Source organism: Lepisosteus platostomus, chromosome 7 (assembly GCF_059453375.1).
Source record: "Lepisosteus platostomus isolate fLepPlt1 chromosome 7, fLepPlt1.hap1, whole genome shotgun sequence".
NCBI lineage: Eukaryota > Metazoa > Chordata > Actinopteri > Semionotiformes > Lepisosteidae > Lepisosteus > Lepisosteus platostomus.
The window spans coordinates 59,336,255-59,358,192 of NC_142617.1; the positions used below are offsets into that span (position 1 = coordinate 59,336,255).

The 21,938-nt window shown below is 43.7% G+C and overlaps 1 protein-coding gene across 2 annotated transcripts in view; it reads left to right on the plus strand.

The window, feature by feature from the left end:
* LOC148659339 (neuroplastin-like) overlaps positions 1-21,938 on the plus strand; it is a 59,342-nt gene that overhangs the window by 17,565 nt on the left and 19,839 nt on the right. The window contains exon 2 of one of the 2 annotated variants that reach the window (XM_088641459.1): positions 11,700-12,047. The exons of the other annotated variant lie outside the window; for it this stretch is intronic. Within the exon in view, the coding sequence (XP_088497585.1) occupies positions 11,700-12,047 (348 nt within the window). The remainder of the gene's footprint in view (positions 1-11,699; positions 12,048-21,938) is intronic. 2 annotated transcript variants of the gene reach the window in all.

The following is a 21,938-nucleotide window of genomic DNA, read 5'->3' on the forward strand; positions in this document are numbered from 1 at the left end:
AGGAGCAGGAGGGTGAGGAGAGTGAGGAGAGGGAGGAGGAGCAGGAGAGGGAGGAGGAGCAGGAGTGTGAGGAGAGGACAGGTGAGGGCCAGGAGACAAATGGAAGCAAAGCGCTGATGTGTGAAACCATGGAAATGAAACTGCATCGGATTCTTATATTCTTAATGGCCTTTATAGTTACTGTTGCATATGAGATCACTGAGTTCAGAGTCTCACATTAACCATGTGCGGTACGTGTTGAAAGCTGTTAATATAGTTTTGTTGTGTTTAGCCCCAGCATGTTGTTCAGCGGGGGTTCCTAATATTATGGCCAGTAAGTATTAGTGAAGGAGTTTTCAGTCTTCTTATGTGACCTTTTGTTGCATATTTATTCAGTGGAATCTAAAATGTACCCAATATTAATTTTTGATTTTCATGTATCACTTGGAATTTCTGTAGAAAAAGCATTATCTACTGTTCAATATTATCATAATATTTTAAAATCACTTGAGTAGTTTTTTTTAGTTAAGTTATACAGTACTGGAGTAATTATGTCTGTTGGTAATGTCGAAAGGTGGTACTCTCTAACAGTGCTGCACGTGCATATTCAATTCATAGTTTACAAGAATGCTGTTTAACCTTTTGTTTATAATAAGTAGTTTTATTTCAGTCTTTTATTTGCTTGCTTTAAAAAAAACAGATACTGTAAGTGATTTTTACATGTCAGGAACATGTTTATCTATCTTGGGTGTTGCATAATGTAGAATCAGTGGAATGCAGCAAAACAGGAGAACAGAACAGCCTTTAGCAGTTCAAACATATGGCAGCACTGTGTGAAGTGATGGCAGACACTCCTGTGCCCATGGTATTAACATTAAGCTTTTCATGCCCAAATCAGGAGGCCTGGAATATTCCGAGTGCGAAACTTCGGATAGGTTAACAGGCATAGCTGTGGCTAAGACCAAAATCAAAGGGGTTTGTTAAAAATATTATGCTTGTGTCTTTCATCCACAAGTATGTAAAAACAGAAGTCAATACTGCTGCCTCTTTTTTAATTCCTTACGTTTCATTTGAGCTGTTATAGTTTTCCCTTGTAGTCACTGTGACTCACTATGGCACGGTTGAAAATGGTCTGGGAACAATCTATATTTCAAGGAAACTGAAAATGGATGAAATGTCTGCTGGAGAAATGTCTACAGCATAGAAATATGGAGATGTAATCTTATTGGACTTTAAACATTTAATCTCCTGGCTGATTTGTTTCAGTGTTTTAATGCAATTAGCACATTGAACTGAGCCTAACTGGATGATCACTTAAGGCCCAACAGCAATCAATTACAGAGAAAATGGAGAATTAAATGGAGAATTCTTCAAAAAAACACATACAAGGCCAGCAGACTATATTAGATTTTTTTGTTTGCAAATGGGATGTTGTTATAGTGGAGATTCATCTGGTAAACACCAGGGACTTGTGGTTGTCTCACAAGCTGTAATGCAAGGCAGAAAGGCTGGGAGGGTGATGGGATCAGAGACTGGATTTGTGCACTGTGGCCCAGCAGAGCAATGATCTTCCTGCTGCACCCAGTGAACCACAAGACCGCTCCACTGTGAAGTGGAAGGGCACTGTTGATAACTGACTTTGCAATTTGAATGAATTGGCTGAGCACTTAAGATTGCATGTAATAGAAATGGAAACACAACGTGACACCTGAAGAAGGCTCCATGGCTGAAAGATTGTGTTTTCTTTCTTCTCTTTTCAGCATGCAATAAACCTATTACTTGTTCCTTTGCAGCCTACGCATGCTGACGCAGCTCCCCACCTGAACAAATAAATGTCTTTTTAAATAGGAAAAAATCCAGGTCCTATAAAATGTCTTTTTGTAAAGCTTGTTCTGCTCAGATTTGTGTGTGTGTGTCTGTATTGATATGACCAGTGACAGTCAGTGTACCTTGGGTGGGTCTAAGCCGCTCTCCTCCTTTAGTCTGGACAGGGGTTTTGACAAGACAAATCCCCTGGGCGCTGGGAGCTGAACAAGCTGTTCCCTTTCAGTGGCAGTGTGTCCAGTATCGGGGCTGTGGGCTTGCCTCAGGCCGTGGTTTTCCTTGTCTTCATGGCTGCTGGGGGGTCTAACCGCCTGCGAGGGATGCCCCTATGTAATGTAGTCTTTATGGAGGCTGTCTCAGTATTTAGCCTCAACTGTTCGAACCCTGGACCTTCAGCCTCCAATCCTAATCCTGTTTGTTTCCAGCCCCCCACCCCACCATTCCATCACTGCACATTTGTTCTTGCTCTTGCTAATTTGTTGGATCTTTTTTTTCCTGCCCTGGCTTCATGTTTCATGACCCAAAGGCTGGTCAGATCAATCAGATTTGCAGGTTTGTTGTCATCTTTTTCGTGAAGATGACAAATTTAGTTTGTGCTCTTCAGTCTATGAAGTATGCTCTTACAGCAGCCAGGCATTCAGACATAAAGGGTATTAACCCACTTTTTAAAAATATTTTTTCATTTTCAATTTGGTATCCATAATATCAGTTAGTATGACCCATAGTTTTATTTTATTTTTAAAATATTCACAAGTAGTTATGGTGATTCCAGAGCATGTAAACTGTGTGCATAGTAAAGAGCTTTACTGTGTGGAGTATTTTACCACAGAAATCACCTGTGGGCATGTCTGAATCTTCTGTGCAGGGCACAAATTAGTAGGAATGAGAATGCTATTCAGACAAATGGCACAATTAAACCCAAAAGAGTCTACTGCTGATATGGTGCTTGGAAATTGATTTTCAGGATGGAGGTCTGTGGAAAATCCTTGAAATGCTTAACCAATCCGATCAGCCTGGATTAGATCCTTCTGAGCAACATAGTAAGAACGCTTGAACAATCTTAAGCAAAAACACAGGCAAATGGCATTGCTGCCTCACAGCGCTGAGGCCCTGGGTTCAGTTCCTGGAGTGCCGTCTGTGTGGAGTCCGTATGGTCTCCTTGCGTTCGTGTGGGTCTCCTCCGGGCGCTCCGGTTTCCTCTCACAGTTCAAAGACCGACTGGTGGGTTAATTGGCCCCGGTGTTTGAGCACATGTCCTGGCGTCCCGTCCAGGGTGGGTCCTGCCTGTCAGGACAGCCTGCCCCCGCGACCCTGCACTGGCACAAACGGATGGATTAGACAATGGATGGAAGTGAATCATGAATTTGAATTATAGCTCATAATAATGGCATGGATCAGCACACGGGTTCCAGAACCCCAGTGGACGGTCAAGCCCTGTTCCCGCCCCACCCCAGAGGAGGGCCGTGCAGGCCTGTGGAGCAGCACAGCTGGAGCTCCTGCCCGCGCTCTCCTCCACTGCAGACACAGCCTTGCGCCCCATGAGCTGTGCTGTGTCTGTGCAGTAAGCGATATTTGAACCATGCTGAATTGTGACGCTCGTTGTCTTTTTTGATCTGGGCGTTAAGGCTTTATGCGTGATGATCTTCAGGATCTGTACCAGAGACTTGCCCCTGCAGGGGGAGAGGGATTTCCCAGCAGTCTCCAGTGGCTGAGTCACGCCGCATTTCAGCCCCGGTGCAACAATTGCTGCGGCTGCTGCCTGCATTGCTCAGCGTTTTTCACTTGCTTCCTTGTGCTTGGCCTAGCAGGGTGTCTCATGACCTCACGCCTTGTTCACCGCCACGGCTGACTTGTAACAGGGCGACGGTTGTGTTCTGTTCCCATTGGCGTTTCATGTCAGGCCAAGGTAATAATCTTTAAATATCTGCTTTAGGGTGATCAGGCACTAAATGGATTAAGGAGCCAGTGCTCTGAAGGGCAGTGATACAGCCATGTCCTAGATAACCGAATGTGAACTGCAGTTTCTCTTTGGGCTCTCTTTCTTTATCAAAAACACAAAACATTTTTTCCTGATGAATACTGGTTGAAACCTCTGGTCAGAGCCGCAAGTGAGCAGTGTCAGTGAGATTAAGGGCCAAGTCTGATTTGGCCAGTATGTCTTAGGGAAGCAGCAGTCTCCTTGTTCCCACTAACCCCAGTCTCAAAAAGAACTGAACCTTTTCCTGTCATGCACGTGGTGAGAGCAGCTTCAGGACAGTGTGTGAAATTGGAAAATGGTTCTCTTTCAGTCTGGTGGAAAGCTCTTTGTGGTCCTTTTTTATTAAACCCATTATGCAACAAAAGAAATGAGCTAAATAGGAACATGTTTAAGATATTTAAAGCGTATTTGGAGAATTCTGAATTGAGCTTCTTTGAAAGTAAAATCCACCGAATAAGAGATTTGACTCCTTTTTTTCAGGTGTCGCTACCTGGAAAAGAAGATGGGGTCTATAGATTTTTTTATGTTTTCGAAACCTGATTAATAACAGGAAGTGCAATCCCCATAGCCTTAGCAATGGATTCCAGTGTCATTCTTTACATGAAGAATGAGAAATATTTTATTAGAAATACAACAGTTTTTTAGATTTTTAGATGTCATTTCTTTCCTTTTATTTTGAAAACATATTAAGAATAAATATGTCAGAATATTTTCCGTCCTCCTTTTGAGTTTTAAAAACAGTTCTTTGTAGTTCTGTATTTTTCAAAAGAAAGGTTATTAAATAGGACAAAAATGTTTGGTTCCTGTGATACATGCTATAGAAATACTGTACACTACATTTCTCTTTCTCATTCTAATAAGATACAGATTTTACCCTAAGCTGTGATATATTTAGAAACACTGGCCTTTATGGTTTATTAACATTTCACAGTGGTACAGTATATGTTGATACCTTTTCTCACAAGGTTTCCTTAGCAACTGATGACTGCAAGAAAAACATGAATAACAGAAAATGTTATGAGCCTTTCAGAAAGGAGAATGCAGCGGAAAAAATATATTTTTGAAAATAAGCTTTGTTTTTCACAAATGGCAGCATAACATGACTTATTTTCAATTTTATTGTAGTGTTATCCAAAATGAAAGGAATTTCATCTGGTAAGCATTAGATGAGCCCCAGTGTCCCTAAGATGATGCCATCTGACCAAGTGCCCAGCCAGAAAACTCTTTGGACCAGGACTGGTGATCACTATCCTTAAACATGACAGCACTTGCTCCTTGTCAACATTTTCCAACAGTCAGAAGTTACTGTAATGAAAAAGTCACTTTCTAAAGTCATTATTTTGCTCAAGCTTACTCTGACATCTGTTAATTACATCACTGGCCTAGCCTGTGGGCTGGGAGTTTATCTACATAGTGTGATAACTTTCAATTAATGAGCTTCTGTCTTTCTTCTCAGCTACCACCTCATCCACATGCTGTGCATGGCTATATTTAGTGAAATAAAGAAGATGAGATGTCTTTGTAGTCTTTATACTTTATTACATAAGAACATGAATAGAGTTATATTCAGTCATCTGAGATATCATTGCCAACATAAAGCCATTATTAAGAAAAAAAAACCTTCCTTCCTGGAATACTATTTCTTTTCTTTATTAGTTGCTTTGCCTAAATGTAAATGTAAGTCCAACTTACTCAAAATGCAGCAGCTGAACATCTTGGTCCCCCATAGCACTCATACATAGGGACACATTACTCCAGTGCTTGGATCCCTGTACTCATTACCAGTGTTATTCCAAACCAGGTTTTAAAACAGTTACAGCAGTAGTGTAAAACTCTTAATGACCTTATTGAGTAAATTGTAAGTTAGTTTAATGGGATATGGAGTGTACTTTTGAAAGGTATTGTGAGGTTATTGAGTTAACTATAATCTTGGGTTCCAATAAACTGTTTTATTTCCTTCCTCAGAAATTTCAATTTGTAGTTATGTATGGTTATATATAAATAACTTTCATAGCAATAATTAGCCTACATTATTTTGTATTTAATATTACTTTTAATTAATCACAGCTAGTAAATCTGTGTGAAAAGTTCTTAAATATTATAGTTAATCTGGTATTATCTGAACATCACAAATGTAGTTCAATGGTCCACTAGTTTTTCCAATGATAACAACTCATTCTCAGGCATTCCTTGCCATTGAGATAATTTGTGCTTCTTTTTTAATCTAGTTTCATTAAGTTAAATGGTGTTTTGGTGCTACAGTATAAAATATGGATATATCAGTATTTGATGTTATGTTAAAATGTTTTCAGTTTCAGAGGAAGATTGCCATATTGTTTCTGCATAAAGAAGGAAGTACTTTGAGTGAAAAGAATGAATGCAGACTGTTAAAGACTTTTGGACAACAGCATGATGACTCAAGTGAACTGTGAAAGAGCTCTTTGATTCCGTTAGATGCCAAACAGAAGAAAGCCCAGAGTGTTATAAAAAAAGAGATACTGCACATCAAGAGCACTCCTTGTTCTAGTCAAGCTGTCAGGGCGCTGAAGTGGAACATGTCAGAGAAAGGTTTCACTGGAGTCTTTCTGAAACTTAATTAGCAGAGATCCCGTTTCTCATTAAATATGGACTGCGGTCCATCTCCATATCGGTGTCCTTCTCCTTTTACTTAGTTGCAGATACGATCATGTTAATCCACCGTCCCAGAATGAGCTTGCAGGTGGGGAAATGTCAGCGTGCGCTAGTTGAGCGCTGGGCAGAGCGGTGGCTCTGTGGCTGAGGATCTGCGCCTGTGACTGGAAGGTTGCCGGTTCAAATCCCACAGCCGGCAGAGGAATCCTACTCCGTTGGGCCCCTGAGCAAGGCCCTTAACCCCAACTACTCAAGGGGCGCCGTACAATGGCGACCCTGCGCTCTGACCCCAAGCTTCTCTCCCTGTCTGTGTCTCCATGGAGAAAAGCTGGGGTATGCGAAAAGACGAATTCCTAATGCAAGAAATTGTATAGGGCTAATAAAGAAACATGATCATTTTCATTACATTATTATTGAGAGTTAAGAGCTCACTGTCCAAAAGCAATCTACTTCTTTCAATCTATGTCAGTTTCAAATGAACCTGAGGGAAAAACCAATTTTATTGCTAAAATATCATGATCTCTGGTTCTGGGACTCCTGCCACAGTGAATATAGTGCGCGTGGCAGCCTGTCAGTTTCACGTCCGCTCTGAAGGACACGAATCTCCACTGATTTGCTCCGGGTGCACACAGAGAGCCAGCAGCCTCCCTGATGCTTAACTGCTGGCTTTCTCTGACTCCTAAGACAGACTTCAGGAAACGTATTTGCTTTCTTCTTCTGGGAAGCTTTACCTCAGAATGACTAACGAGCTACTAGGGAGCTGAAGTGTGCGGGGCATTAATATTTAACACACTTCCAAGGGGTGTTTATTTCTGTCCCTTGGCCTCTCAATAAAGCAACAACCCAACACACTGAGGTTGTGCCGTGTTGTGTGTCGCAAGTGTGTTGTGTGCTGTGCTTACCTCTGTTAGTTCTCATGCGTGTGGATCTGATTGGAGACCCCAGTACAGTGCATGCCCGTCCAGTTGAAACAAAACTGTGCATATAGATGAAATCTCCCCAGGGGAAAATGGTGTGACCTTAGCTCAGTGAGGCTTCAGTAATTAGGATCTCTGCTCACACAGACACTTTTCTGACTGCCCCTTTTCTCTAAATGTCAGGGAGGTAGCTACAGAACACTTGTACTCAGTGTTTTAGCTTCATGTAAAACCTGTAGGGAAACATGATGTTTTGATGCCACCAGGGATGTTCAGTTATTGTTTTAGCGTGAACCCAGAATTGGCGACAATTGTTCCCCCATGTTTACGTCCGAGAGGTGTGTGGGAGCCTGGCTGGGAGGAGGTGAACTCACGGCCGCAGAAAGACACCGATTTGCTGTCTGAGAGGTCGCTGCAGTGCTGCAGAGCTTGGCATTGATTGCTAAATAAATTTACTCCTAAATCTTTTTCATCCCCCAGACAGAGACCTTGGTGATACGGCACCCACGGATGTTAGGATCCTCTTATATGAAAGCAGATTTTATTGAGATGATTTTAATTCATAGAGGAGTAATCAAGCCTTTGAGTTATACCTGAAGTATCTATCAAAGTGCAGATAAGTATTGTGTTTGGCAGTTATGTTTTGAATGGTTACAGTTCGTCCTGTCACTTGATTCGATCACCCTGTCATGAGTGTAACGCGTCTTTCAGATGTGGACTTAATGTGGTTGCTGAATTGTTGTGCTGGGAGTTAACCCCAGGGTCCAGGTTAAACTCCACTCTGGGCTTGTTCAGTCTGGCCTCCCAGTCGTTTACCCTTGTTCAGCTGGTGTGGCAGTTTCAGGTCAGGAGTTCTATGTAAATACTGAATTTTAAAACGAGTGTCTGAAGCCTTTTACATCAGTTTTGTTCATCCCCAGGCAGTGTGGATTTTGTAAAGATGTGTCTAACAGCTCTACCATGGCTAAAAAAGTAGGTGAAACCCTGAATATTGTTTTATCTAAATAATATATATATAAATATTACTAGCAGTGTTGGGTTTGAAGGTGTTCTTTTACTGACGGAGCACTGCACCCTTTTGTTTCACATTTCCCAGTGCTCAGAAAGCTGACCCTGGACATGGGCTGATGTAACTCTAGCTCGGCAGGTACAGGTGTCACTGATGTGGTGGTGCCCGCCTGAGCACCAGCCTGCCCGGAGTTGTGCTCCTATGGGGAGAGAGGGTCCGTGTGGGCTCACAACACTCTTCCCATGATGAATGTGCTCGCAGCCATTGCTGTAGGTCATTCCCATATCTAAATTTAACTTTTCTAGGCCAACAAAATGAATTTCTTTAACCTCTGGATCACAATTTCTTGAGGGACTGAAAACCTTGGTTCAATGTCATTTTTTTTCAAGCTGCCTTCCATTTTAGTTCTTTTTGGGGAGTGTGTAGTCTAGTTTCCTTTATCTTTTCAGGCGTCTGTCCTGGGTGTTAGAGCAGACAATAGTGTGTGGTTAAGATGTATACAGTAGCTTTTATCATCAGTGATTTTGTTTGTGTCCTGTTTTTGTAGGCTTTGTACTGTGAGAAACCACCTCTCTAATCCAAGGTAAACTGAATATTAGTGTCGTAGCATTTTACTGTACAGGAGACATTGAGACATTATCTACTGAATTTTGGCTGTGGTGTCAACAAAGGCCAGTATTTGTTTTGTCCCCTGGTATGTTGCCATCAGTTGTGTCAACTTTTATTTAAGCCGTGATTGATGAGGATCTGGAAAAATGACAACAAATTAATCTTTCTGACAGATTATCCTTTGTCCTTGCTGCTTGGCTCTCATTGCTGGGGGATTCATATATTTAGCGAATTGGGAAGAGAAAGCAGTGCATGTACTGTAGGTGGATTTCCTGCAGAGCTTGGTGCATCGAGGGACAGTGCAGCAGATGGTCCTGGCCCTTGGAGTATTTGTACGTCTTTGTGTAAAATCCAAATTTAAGAGTGCTTCTTGTTTTCTTCGGTTTTCATGCAAACTATCTGTTTGGCTGCAAAGCTTTAGTAGGGCAGGCAAATCAAATCCCGTTGAATCTATTTAAAAGGTTTGCATTAACAAAACCTAAAAAATGACAATGAAATGCTGAAGAAGACCATTACAAGACTGCTGTGATGTTATTCCAAGGAGCGTGAAACTGAGGTCCTGACTTCTTGGTGATTAAAGATCATCGGAGTAGTGGTGTTACCCCTGGTGTCCTGGCTAGCTTCCACTCTGCACCTGCACAACCTGGCCCCTTAGTGCACCTGGTGGTCCAGTTTCTCACTCCTCTGCCTGTTCTGTTGTCACCCAGGTGGAGCTGCTATTCACCAGAGAACACAAAACATTTGCAGAACATGGAAAAGGCGTTAGTTGGACCAGTAGGGGTACTCACTCTGCAGTTCGTGTGGGTCCTAATGCCCCAGTGTAGCGATTGGGACACTATACTGTAAATAGGTGCTGTCCTTCTGATGAGACCTAAAATCGAGGTCCTGACTCTACCAGTGGCCAAAATGGCCAGGACACCTTCATCACTCTGTTCTCCTCCCCACTGATCACTGGTGTGTGGGGAGTGTACTGGCACACTCTGGCTGCCATCGCATCTTCCAGGTGGGGCTGTACACTGGGGATGGAGGGGATCTCCATTACCTGTAAAGCACTTTGAGTGGAGTGTCCAGAAAAGTGCTATATAAGTGTAAGCAATTATTGTTATATTTCTATTTACACATTTTTCAAAGGCTAGGAATGAGGAATGAATTGACACTTTCCACCTCGCATTCCAGCATGGTTTCCAATGAGCCCATTTACTCCAGCCTATTTAATGCTGCTTCACACTCTCACCTGTGCTCAGTATGACGTTTTCCTGGCTAGAGCTACCCCGGTCTTCCTGCGATTAGTTACGTCTTGGTTTGTGGCTTCCTGACCCTGGTTTGTTCTACGTCTCCTGGTTTTGTTTTGGTACTTTGATTATCGTTCTGGCTTCGACTCTCAGCTTCCTCACGGCTGACAGCTCCGCTTCTGATTCTGTACTTTTGCACCGGTTTGTTTTTTCCTTCGGCTTTTGGACCTTGGCCTCTTTAATAGACTACGCCTCTGGAGTCCGTCCTGATTTTTCTGCATAGGGTCCTCATTAATATTCCGTAACAGAGACTTTCACTTTGTGTTGAAGTGTATGAGGTGGAATTCATTACTCAATCTCTGACATCTTCAATTCCCTCATTTAGTATCACTACCTTCTAAAATCATTGAATAGTTCAGATATCTTGTGTGTTGCAGAGGATTTTCTGAACAAAGCTTTTTTATTAAGCAGAATTCTCTTTTATACTGTTGTCAAATAATGTTTTCATTATGGGAAGGGTGAAAAAGAATTCATTAAACCATCAGGTCAAAGTGTATCAATGATTTACAAGTTTGCTGTTGTACTGTAGTCTTCACAACTTGTTGTAATTCAGACCTTATTTTATAACAAAACGGTTACTGGTTTGTTTTTTATTCTAAAGATGAGGCCGCAAAGTGTTTTTGTGACGGGCATTCTTGACATCCACAGTGCATCACGACTAACAGGCATTGAAGAAAACATGAGCTTTGACATGAGGAATGGACTAGTCGGTCCTCTGAATTTCAGCTTGTTTTGTAGAAGCAGAATTCACACTAAAAGGAAGAAAGATTTTCATTTTTGTCGACTCATTGTGTGATATCGTCCATTATTCACCAGATCTTCATGGTTTTTAAGGTCTGTGCTCTTGGTTCATTCTACATTACTTGTCAGAGCCTACATGTCCTCATTCCCGAGACAGAAATGTAAACTGTCAAGACTGCTTTGAGAGTGTGCACTTTATTGACCTTTGAACTGGATCAATAAAACACCCTCACTGAGGCAAAAACATCTCTGGCTGCAGAAGGCCTTCCGGTGAACTGGGGGGAGGCGTGCTGGTTAGTTCTGCAGGCTGGTCTGCGCTGGTCCGCTGATGGAGACGATTTTGCCAGGCTGGTGTGGTTAGAGAGTTGCTGGGGGAGCGCCCATACCCTGCGCTCTGACTGCAGTGGGACACGTGGTGCGGGGCGGCTGTGGCCGTCTTGTCTGTTGCCAGACTGCGTGAAGGAGTCCCGAGTAGTTGGACCGAAGACAGATGCTCACCCTGGTTTTGGGGGCTGCTGACCTTCCTCTGCTTTCATGTCGCTCTTCTGTTTCTCTGCTCCGCTTGTGCCACTCACCCGTGAGGTGCCGTCTTTTTTTAATTTGCCTTTATTCTTTTGTTCGACTGATCTTTTTATTTATGCCTGCATTCTCTCGCCTCCTCCCCTCCCTCCTGCCTCCCCCCCCGCCTCTGCCGAACCCGACACGCTTTTCCTCTCCAGCTGGGTTTGTGAAGTCGCCCATGTCTGAGACTAAGCTCACGGGAGACACCTTTGAGCTGTACTGCGACGTGGTGGGCAGCCCCACGCCCGAGATCCAGTGGTGGTATGCCGAAGTCAACCGCGCCGATTCCTTCAAGCAGCTGTGGGACGGCGCCCGCAGGCGCCGGGTCTCCATCAACACGGCGTACGGCGCCAACGGGGTGAGTGTGCTCCGCGTCACCCGCCTCGTCCTGGAGGACTCGGGGACCTACGAGTGCCGGGCGAGCAACGACCCGCGCCGCAACGACCTGCGCCAAAACCCGGCCATCACCTGGATCCGCGCGCAGGCCACCATTTCCGTGCTGCAGAGTGAGTTCTCAATCCCCGCGGTCGATGTCCTGTAGAGACCCCCTCTGATATCCTGGTTCCCCTCCCACCCCGCCGTTCAGAACCAAAGAAATAAAACAAAACGCCAACCAGCCTTCATTCTGATTTAATTTTTGGATGTATTTATTTCCTTTTTATTGTCTGGTTACCTTAACTCCCTGCAGCCTTATACCATTTTGAATAACACCGACGTGTTCTCCTTCCCAAGCAGATCCCAGTATCCCAGTAACAAGTGGGAAATCCCTCCGTCTCCTCTTCCCAACCTCTCGGATAACCACAAACCCAGAAACCTCCCCTGCCCCTCCAGCTGCTCCCCTCCCCCTCACACCCTGGTCTGTGTCCTGAGTGTCCCGTCGCTCCTGTGTGGCTCCTGTTCCTCGTGTAGCCATCGTCTGTGCTCACTCTTTCGAACCTCATTCCTTTACTCCTTCACCTTATTTTCTGTTCTCTTTGTTGAAGTTGAGTGGGTTGTTTTATTTACTTCAAAGCCCAGTGTGTTCCATCCTGTCAGCGGTGCTGCGCTCCACAGTGCTTTGAAGTCGGCAGCGATCCTTTGTAAAGGACGTGCCGGGGGGAGATTCTGCCAGGACTTGAGGGGACTTAAGAAGAAGACACAAGGAAAGAGACCACCTGCTTTAATTTGGGTCTGTGTTTCAGGTGGCACGTGAAAGACCTGAGCTCTCTCGGCACTCTCTGCATTTCTATGCATCTCTCTTGCAGTTCAGGTGTATTTGAAAAAAAATATTGACCTTGGTGGGTCTTGACTGTGTCTGTTCATTTCTAGATTGGAGTGGGCTTGGCAGTTTCTTTCAAGACTGGACATTGAATTACCTTGTGCCTTCTTTAAAACTGACTTGCAAGACGGGAGACCAGTAATGACATTATATTGGTTACAATGTGTATGGATGCTTGTCCTCATAATGATGATGAAATTAGCCCTTTCTCAGGCACATGACTGCTTCACATGCACAGCTTGAGAAGAACAGCTAGACTGGCACTGACAATGGGCGCCTGATAGTGAAACCATGTGCCGGCTGTACGCCAGTGTTGCACCACCAGTAGATCTGTGTGTGGAGCCTGTCAGGAAACATGGTTCCTCGTTGCCACAGGCTTGTGGCTGATACCTCATCTGCTGGGGTGCAAAGCTGAGGTGGGCTAAAAGAATATGGTGACAATAACATGCTAGCTGAGAAACTGTAACCTCACACATCTGTTTATAATGACATTATACTCTTAAAATTTTCAGAAAAATGTGACTGAGTATATACACCATAAAATCTCGATTAGTTCACAGATTAACTGTTTTGAAGTGCCCAGAGCCTCTGAGGGGTTAAGAGAAATTGAGAGCTTGTTGTATTGTCCTCACTAGCAAGATGTCTGTTAAACCCCAGCAGTTTGCTAAACAAAGTGACTGGTCCTGCACAGCAGCTTTGTAACAAAGTACCTCGATAAGCTAAAATAAAGCTTAAAACTGAGCGCTCATGCTGAAGGCATTCATTATTTAGGCAGTGCTCACAATTAAATGCTTTCAGTTCGTTATCGAATTATAAATGTGGTGGCACAAGGTTTGTCCGAGCCTCTAGCAACAAAAGGAGGTGACTCAGTCTGACCAGAACTGAAGCCGTGTCGAAAGCTGCACTCTGCCAGAGCTTTGGAAAGCAACCCAATGGAATGTGTACCAATGAGGTCTCCTCATGTCTGTAGCTTTCACACCCATTCTAGGCCCCAGAGCCACTGCTGGCTTCTTATTTCACTCCTCGGCTGTTAATGACTTGGAAACGGCTCAGCCAGTTGATCAAGCTCAATTAAGACACTCGGAGAACTGAAGTGGAAACCAGACTCTCATGTGATTCTCCCACTCTCATGCAGGCCACTCAGTGAGTCAAGATTTTTTTGCAGTTTCTTCCCATATCTTTTCCAATCAAGGGTTTATAGCAAACTAGGAAACCTGTTGGACTTTGGATCTCTTTGTGCTCTAAGGGCTCAGAAAAAATAAGGGTTTATTGCAAGTGAGGAATATCTGAGATTTTATGGCGCACATAAATATCAAAATAGTCTCAGATCTCTGCACAAATGGTATATCAATGTAACCGTAATTATATTCTGTCATTACTGAATGTCAATGTGCTCATTTTATATACATGTGATTCACATAAGCACATGTATATAACAGGCTATACATGGCAATGCTGTATCAGTGCATTCAGGTGGATGTATAGTTTGTTCTGTTGTCATGTATATTTGGTGGACTGTTGTTGTGTCAGTAGATTTGTCGATGGTGTGTTAGTTTGTGGTTGTGTGTGAAATGTAGCGTAGACTGCTTCCGACACCTGATCCAGCCGAGCTGAGCAGTGTTTCTTCCCCCTTTTTGATGCAGTAGAAGGTGCAGTCAAGCATGCGTTCGGAGAATCTGTTTACATGCACCTGTATCATCATTAGAGTGCACTGACCACAGGGCAGAAAAAAACGGACAGCTAACATAACATATGCACCCTCTTACATTTTAATGTTTTTGTTTTATAGTACAACTATTCAAATAAAACTGTGGCCACATGCACTTCAAAGAACAATATATACTGTTTTCGTCTTAGAGCTGTGACTACAACATGATAAAATGGCACTGGGTAACACAGCAACCTATAAATAAAGTTACAGATGTAATTATTTGCACTCTGTATCAGCACAAAATATGCATTGATTGGTTTAGAGAGATAAATATTTCTTTTAGATTTAGGTATTGATCCCAGTATTTGGTGGTAAATATTCTATTGAAGATTCTACTTTAACAGGTATCATAACTCTAACTGTCTGAAAGGAACTCTTTCATATACATAGAAAAAGCTGTGGAAAAGCATGTTTCTGGTGAAAGGACTCGAGTCCCCTGAAGTGAAATTGTAGAAAGTAGAAATGTTGCACCATAAGGAGCTGAGAGATCAACTGCACTTTTTAAAGTGTGATGCCTTTTGGGTGCCATCTGGGACAGTGAGCGAGCACAACATTTCTGACAGTGAGGCCGACCGAGGCGAACTGGGGTTAATGTCTCTACAGAATGGAATTCAACACGATGCACTGCTGCCTAAAATAAGAAAGGCAGAGCACAGCCATTTCTTTGTTTCCTGAGCAGTAGTCGGTTGGTGTCTGTGTGCTTCGTTTCAGGGTGCTTTTTCTCCAAGGTGGGACGGATGAAATCTGGTTGCATTTTGAGTGGTGATCAACACTCACTCTTTCGTGTGCCTTCATACAGTATATGAAGAAAAATAATAAGTTGATCTCTGTACTGATGTGTCATTGAGTAATTGATATTTGTACTCTTGTCTTTATGAGCTGCAATTAATAGCTAATAAATTATTTTCCTATGCATAATTTCTAAAAGCTTTCTTACTGAAAGACACAAAGGTAAGTGTACATTTGATGCAAGGCTACATACAAAGCTGTATGAGGCTAGATACCCACTTCTGTGAACATCCAGTAACGTGTTACAGTTTTAGTAACCACTTGTGGCTCTATTACAAAACAGAGATGATACATGTTTATCTTAAAGGACTGAGGAAGGAAAACCGAAGCCAGAATATAAAGAATCCATGAGTGACTTTTTTCACTCCTTGGTAAAACATCACAAGAGTTTCCAACAGGTTGCATCACTGCTTCACAGGGGTTCTGCTTGCCTGTGGCACCAGACATCCACAGGTGCCCCATTAATCCCTTCCTTGGCATAGATACGACCAGCTTTTTCTTCTGCTTCTGCTTCTGCAGGATCTCAACAAATAGCTTGTCAAAGAAATGTTTTCCTGTGGTTTGTAGTAAGCCAGAGTGCCTTTGAGCTGCAATCTGTGCATTTGTGTACGTATGTGCAGACGTACTGTATGTGTTTTTTCATTTCAAGGTTCAATTGTAAACAAGTAATGCTGTTTTACCTGAAAAACATAGGTGCCAAAATTATTGGGTGCCAATAATTGTTTCTTTTATTCTGGGGAAAATAATTTATAATGTAATAGTTTTTTGTCTTGGTTGATTTAATTGAATCATTAATTGAGGATAATTGATTCCTTATGTTGGAAATATATTTCAGTGCTTAATGAACTCAGTATTTGTTTTATACTTCTTTTCTTCTTCATATTTATCAAGGGGTGGTAATACTTGTCCACCGTATGTGTGCATGCTAATGTGAATGTGTGTGTTTGTGTATGAACATGTGTGTGCACATGTGTACAGTATGTGGCCATTTGTGTTTGCATATGTTTGTGTTTATGTGGGCATTTGTATGTGTATGCATGTGTAGGTATGTTTGCATATGTGCGTTTGCATGTGTATTGGCGTGTATGTATGTGTTTGTGTGTACATGTGCATGTGTGTGCACATGTGTGTATGTGTGTGTACAGTACGTGTATATTTGTATATTTTTGCACATGTATGTGTCAATGTTTGCATGTGTGCATTTGTATGTGTGTGTGTATGCGCCTTTGTGCTTTTGTGTGTATACGTGTGTGTTTGCATGTGTGCGTTTGTGTTGATATGCATGCATATGTGTGCATGTCTATGCATTTGTATATGTGTGTGTGTTTGTGGTAATTTTGGCATGTGTGTGCATTTGTGTGTATGTGCGTATGTGCGTATGTACAGTATGTGTATGTATGTTTGCATGTGTGCATTTGTATGTGTATACATGTATATTTGTGTGTTTGCATGCGTGTGTGTGTATACATACATGCATGTGTGTGCACTCTGTCTTTGTGCATTGGTGTAAATGTGTGTGTATGTATATGTGCCTGTGTATGAGTGCCTGTATATGTGCATGTGTATATGCGCATGTATATATGCGTCTGTGTTTTTGTGTGTATGTGCCTGCGTGTCTACATGTATGTGTGTGTATGTATGTTTGCGTGTGCATTTGTGTGTGCATGTGGGCGTGTGTATATGTACTGTATGTGCATGTGTGTGAGTGCGTTTCTGTGAATATGTACGGGTGTGTGTTTGTGTATATGTGCGTATACGTGAGCGTGTGTGTCTGTGCATGTGTGTATACATAGATGTGTGTATACGTGCATGTATATGTGCGCATGTGTATACATGCGTGTGTGTGTATACGTGCATGTATATGTGCGCATGTGCATACAGTATGTGTATAGTTCTGCTTGTGCGTGTGTGTCTGTGTGTGTGCGCTCTGTCTTGTCTCTGTGTCTTGGCTGCAGGGGGGTGGCTGCGTTGTGTGTGGGTGTGCTGCCGCAGTGAGCAGGGCTGGGTATTTGTGTCTCATCCTGTGGGCCACTGGGCGAACTGCACTGCAGGGGAAAGTGCTGTGAATGCTAATTGAATTCCTGAGCTCCTCCCACTCAAGAGGTTTTCCTTTATCCCAGCCCCTGTGCTGACGAGCAGGCCCATCACATCAGTGTAATAAGCCTGCCAGTGGCCAGACCCAGCAGTGGAGGAGAGAACCACATCCGATCAGCTCACTGTTACAAGTGGCAGCTAACCTCTGCTCCGAAATTATACTGGCCACCGCTGTACCCTATAGGATTTCTGAGGGCCCTAATTCTCCTTCTGTTTCAAAGCTAAAAGCAAGAAGGCAGGAAAGAGCTAGTGTTTGTGGGTAAGAGAGAGAAAAATGTCTTTTGGAACCAAGTAAATCTCAGCAAGTGAAATGTTTAAAGACACAAATCAGCTGAGAGCAATGCTGTAGCACTGCGTCAGAGACGCAGAGACAGGGCTAATGGATTGAACTGGCTGAACCTGCTGTGCAGCCATTGGTTGTTTCTCAGGAACTGCAGCTGGAGCTGGAGTGGAAGTGTGTGTATAAATGTGCTTTAGTGCCAAACAAGCCCAGCCCACCAGGGGGATTCTATAGGCCTCCCAGACTGTGTTTCCTGGAAGGCCAAGGAGGCAGTGAGGTTAATACAGGATTTAAAAATATAGAATGGGACTGAGCAAATGCACTAATTTAGACAGTGTTGTCTATGATCTTGCTAAATCCTTTGTATCAAGAATGGATATTTTAAATTGGGTTAGCAGCAGCCTTGTTAGAATTCTAGCTCCTTGTGTATCCAGCACAGACAGTCTCCTCACACCCCGGCACAGCTGCGCAGACCGTCTCCTCACACCCCGGCACAGCTGCGCAGACCGTCTCCTCACACCCCGGCACACCTGCGCAGACAGTCTCCTCACACCCCAGCACAGCTGCCCAGACAGTCTCCTCGCACCCCGGCACAACTGCGCAGAGAGTCTCCTCACACCCCGGCACACCTGCGCAGACAGTCTCCTCACACCCCGGCACACCTGCGCAGACAGTCTCCTCACACCCCGGCACACCTGCGCAGACCGTCTCCTCACACCCCGGCACACCTGCCCAGTCTCCTCACACCCCGGCACACCTGCGCAGACAGTCTCCTCACACCCCGGCACAGCTGCGCAAACCGTCTCCTCACACCCCAGCACAGCTGCGCAGACTGTCTCCTCACACCCCGGCACACCTGCCCAGTCTCCTCACACCCCGGCACACCTGCGCAGACCGTCTCCTCACACCCCGGCACACCTGCCCAGTCTCCTCACACCCCGGCACACCTGCGCAGACAGTCTCCTCACACCCCGGCACAGCTGCGCAGACCGTCTCCTCACACCCCAGCACAGCTGCGCAGACTGTCTCCTCACACCCCGGCACACCTGCCCAGTCTCCTCACACCCCGGCACACCTGCGCAGACAGTCTCCTCACACCCCGGCACACCTGCGCAGACCGTCTCCTCACACTTGTCACCATCAACTGTTGTAATTAGTTCCTAAATCATTATAGTAGTATGCAGAACACTTGCTCTTGCAAGTCTCATGTCAACAAGTATAGTTTTTATTTAATCAAAACCTCATGATCTTATGATTACTTGCTTAAAGTTTGAAGATCTTAACAGTCAAATCAGTGTGATTCTGGAAATGGCTCCCACAAAATTCAATTAACGTTTTTTTGGTAAAATATTTCACTGTTTTGGCCCATCCTCTCGAAGTGTGAAAATGTATGAGTAACAGTGGCAGTTTTGGATTTTCAATTTTCTCTTAACTGAACAACAACCGTGTGTTTAGAGTGCATGCGCGTTTTCAGAACGTCAGGAAGCTGAATAGCCATCATGTACCTGTTTATTACTGGAAAGAGAATAAAATAGCAAAGGATATAAAACTTTTGCAGGAGGGAAAATTACCGCCATTTGTCTCTTTGTACTCCTTTGAATTCCTTGTATCCACTGATGGTGCACTGTTAAGAATATGTATTCTGTGACTTTGATGTCAGAAAAACTATTGTTGCCACGTAGTTGTACTGTAAGACTGTGTTTCTGCATGATCACAAGCTTTGGACCCCCAGCCAGGGGTGCAGAGGAGTGTCGGATGGTTGCTTGGACATTCTGATGAAAAGCTCTCTTCTGTGTGTAGTTTGCTTTGGGTTTCTTCATTGTGCAGACTAAGGGATGGGTTTAACCAGGTATTATATTAAAACTTCTGCATATCTTGTGAAATGTTCTTTCATAATTTCAGAAGGATAAATATTGAATTTCAAGATTCAAGGTTTCCCTTTTATAGTCAGAATCTTTTCTCTGTCTGATTTTAAACATGATGCTCTATTGCTTATTTCACTCACTGTCTTCATCTGAGGTGTGCACCCTGTCAGTATTACACACTGAGAGAATGTCTCCAGTTATACGTCAGTCTGGCTTATGGGATGTATCACATGACTGAGGTGAGTAAAAAAGCAGTGTCTAAAACACTGTAACAAACATGTTCCCAGCTTCCTGTAACTAAAGTTTTCTAGAAATGTTTCAGTTTATTTGTTTTTATTCCCTGTCCTGGCTGAGACGCCCGTCCCATCGACGACTGTTTGGCCAGTATGCAGAGCCCCTTAGGGAACTCGTCAGTAACCTGATGACCATGTTTTGTTGGACATTGACATCTAAACTGCGCTGGAGTCTTTTATTCATAGGGCCTATTGCCAAAAGTTTTGCTTGAGGACTCAGGCAGTTACTAGGTTTCCTTTCATGTATGAGACAAAACACACAAATGCTCAGTGAATCAGACGTTCTCCAGTGGCTTAATACTTCCTCACCAAAGGCTTGTTTTCGGTGGCTGAGATTAACGGAGTCTAATGCTCACTTCCTGCTTTTGCTAGCCTGCCAGCTCTGAATGTGAAAGGTCAGTGAGGATCTGCCCACACTTGACCACCTAGTACCCCTGACTGCTGCCTGACCCAGTCTAGCTTGTACCGTGGCCTCGGTCCTGAGCGTCTGATCACGTCTTGTAGACACGCTTGGCTACTCATGCACCGTCTTAAGTGTCTTTCTCTGATAACTCTTCGTGTTTAATTTCCTGTGCCTTAGCAGGTTTTGAAGGCCAACTCAAAGAACATTTGACATATTCCCCCATTCCTTACTTTGTGTAGTGACAGCAGCTCAATCCAGGGATTAAGCCTTAATCAGTTAATCAGTGTGGACACCCGAAACCGTTTCAGTCTCAATTTACTTAGAGCTTGGCTTGCCATATAAACAAGAACATCGTGGCATGTGGACACCTGATGTTGTTCATGTTTCTGTGCCATGCTTTCAGAAAGCTTTTCCAAACCAGTTTGTCTTTCATCGTGTTAAAGAAGTGGATTTGGCCATTGGCAGTGAGGCCTTTCAAACTCCACAGATTTGTGTTCCTGGCGAACACTCAAGGTCATAACCTCCCTCCGGAAAATTCCCTAAACCAAACTTTGGTTTCCAGGACAACAAAATCTCGCTGGTGTTTGAAAGCTACAGGTAAGTTCAGAGTGCAGCTGCTGAAATCATTGTCTGCACCGATTTGGCCCGACTGGAAGCTGATGAAGACTTGGGAGGTCGAGCAAAGAGAATGCAGAAAGACTGGTTTCCTTATAGGCCAGAGCAAAGAGCTGTACTGGGAGACTGTGGTTTGAAATGGTGCCCAGCAAAACAAAGAGAGAGGAGATATCCTGTCCTTGGATTTGGATCGGGCCCTTAGATTAACACCCAGGTCTCGGGGGGAATCTGCAGTGTCTTTGTCCTTAGAAGGGTCACAGGACCTGCAACGTGAACCTACTGGAGACTCTAGTTTTGAGGGCACCTGTAACAGATCTACTGCAGGAACATGTCGCCCGTCTCCTCTGCCACACGGTTCACACACAAGTGCGATTCTGGAGGAGGATTGTGCTTTAGTGAACCTGTTAAGTCACCTCCACAAAAACCTTTTTGGAGGTCTTCTTTCTGTATCATAAATTCCTGAACCTCAATGCACAATGTAGGCAATTTCCTTCCTACAAATTAATCTTCTCCTGCTGTGTTTAAGAACTATTTCTGATTATGTTAGCTGATATTCTTACCTCTCTTTTTTTTCTCAGTTTCCAGGCCTGAATACTTTTTCCAGATTGTCGAAACAGTGAAACCTAGAAGTGGTGTTTGTTCGCGGTGGTAATTTTACATTTAAACATAGACTCTGTGTCTAGTTCCCTGTTTGGTCACACAGAGCCCACAGCTTGCTCACTGGTTTTCTGATTTCGTCTGAAAGCTGTAGAGCTGCATGTTGCAGGGGTGACAAAGAACCCACTGGCATCATTACTTCATTCAGCCAGGATCGTAACAGGCATGTGAAATGGGGAAGAAATGACTTTAGAACCACATGGGCAGGCTTCAGTCATGTCTTGTTCGTTTATGTTAACTGTCAAAAGACCTGGGGCACTGCTGAGGGGGTCACAAGAGCTTAGAGGTCACAAGAGCACCTGTAGTGAGAGCAGGTAACACATTGTCAAAAACAAAACCATGTCTTGAAATCTTTTTCAAAAGATGATAGTCTACACAGAATAACTCAGTTATATAATTTGATCTTCAGATTTAATCTTGTAAGAAATATTT